This window comes from Penaeus monodon, chromosome 30 (assembly GCF_015228065.2).
Source record: "Penaeus monodon isolate SGIC_2016 chromosome 30, NSTDA_Pmon_1, whole genome shotgun sequence".
NCBI lineage: Eukaryota > Metazoa > Arthropoda > Malacostraca > Decapoda > Penaeidae > Penaeus > Penaeus monodon.
This window is the reverse complement of record NC_051415.1, coordinates 37,394,558-37,396,079: the sequence shown is the minus strand read 5'-3', so window position 1 is coordinate 37,396,079 and position 1,522 is coordinate 37,394,558. Positions and strand designations below refer to the sequence as shown.

The 1,522-nt window shown below is 44.2% G+C and overlaps 1 protein-coding gene across 1 annotated transcript in view; it reads left to right on the top strand.

Annotated features, from left to right (window-relative positions):
• The window catches only part of LOC119592773 (protein turtle homolog B-like), a 45,158-nt gene that overhangs the window by 8,413 nt on the left and 35,223 nt on the right, over positions 1-1,522 (top strand). The window contains exon 3 of the mRNA XM_037941705.1: positions 115-343. Coding sequence (XP_037797633.1) covers positions 115-343 — 229 coding nt within the window. The remainder of the gene's footprint in view (positions 1-114; positions 344-1,522) is intronic.

Below are 1,522 nucleotides of genomic sequence, written 5' to 3'. Positions count from 1 at the left end.
ACCCTTCTGCTTTGTATTGCCTGAATGCCGTGTGCTCTGCTCGGCCTTTCAGCCCCGAGTGAAGGACATCAGGACCAAAGCCTCAGCCATTAATCCCAAGTTTTCCCTCAACAGCACCACAAGATTCCCATCTACATCTGGTATGAGGGTTATGACCCCCACGTGGAGGACACGTACAAGGGGCGCGCGTCCAGGGTGTCGCAGGACACCACGTACGGCCTGGCCTCCCTCAACCTGACCAACGTCAGGGAGGACGACCAGGGCTGGTACGAGTGCAAGGTCTTCTACCTGGACCGGACTGGATCCCCCGACAACGGAACGTGGATTCACTTAGATGTTCATGGTGAGTGGGGTTCCAAGAGACGTGGAGGCAGACGTGCCAAACATTATATGTTAACAGAACGTTGGACAAGAGGGGCCTGGTAACACACTCATTAGCCTTATTCATGCCAAGACCACGATAGTTTTACTCCTTCTAAAAGAATATTGTCTGTATCGGCATGCAATAGTAATACGTAAACTAAAATACTAGTAACTGTAGTACAGGGATGTCTAATTCTTAGTAAACACTTGCCTGTCACTTTTTGTCTGTCAGCACCGGCTGAGTCTGATACATACAAATAACATCAGTAATGACAGTAAGTAAGGCTAGTTGTGTCCGACGCCAACGAAGTTCTTTGTGAATCGTTAGTTACTACCTCATTATGGGGACCATTCTACATGAGGTACAAGTTTGGAGTATTAAAACAGTTGAAAATACTCTACATTTAAAGAATTTCCTACAGTCGAATCAGGGTTTTATTCATAGCGATGGAATCCCTTTTTCTTTGAGTAAACGACTGGTTCAGGAGATACTCCTTTCCCATAGAATGTTCCTGGAAAGTAAGGGTTTTCTTATTTCAAATTACAAATTTGCGAAGCAAATTCCTGCCAAACACCAAGAGAGGATAATAAATATCGGTAGGAAGGTTGGCGGTGTGTCGTGCACAACTCTACGGGGAGAGCCCCATTTTTCACCCAAGTTCGTGTGCACTTTCGTGATTTCGTTTTTTTTATTGGACCGTTCATTACAGGTGAATAAAACCATAAATATCGTGAAAACCCCGCTATTTGTCTTTTGGTCACGCACCTTGGTTCTCGTTTCCTGTCATGTAAAAGGCTATTTTTTTTTTCTTGGCCCGTGAACCGAGAGCTCTCATCCCGGACCGGGAGCCTCCATCATCGAATTCAAAAAGGACTTTATAAAGTCAGTTACGTTAGGGATAAGGCCATATGTATAACACAGATTTAATGTTACTGGATAAAAGTAATATGTATAACCCATAGTCAATAAAAAAAAAGAATCTTGGTTACTTCTGTTGGCTGCCTTCTATCCAAAACCACTGATATTTAATGGAGGATACCAGTGTCAAGTGCAAGCAGACGAAATGTAGAAAATCCAAAGCATAGCTTAGGCCTCAGCGCTTTACCTTCGCACCAACAGGCATGGCGCTGGATTTGTTTGTGCCCAGAACAACGCAAA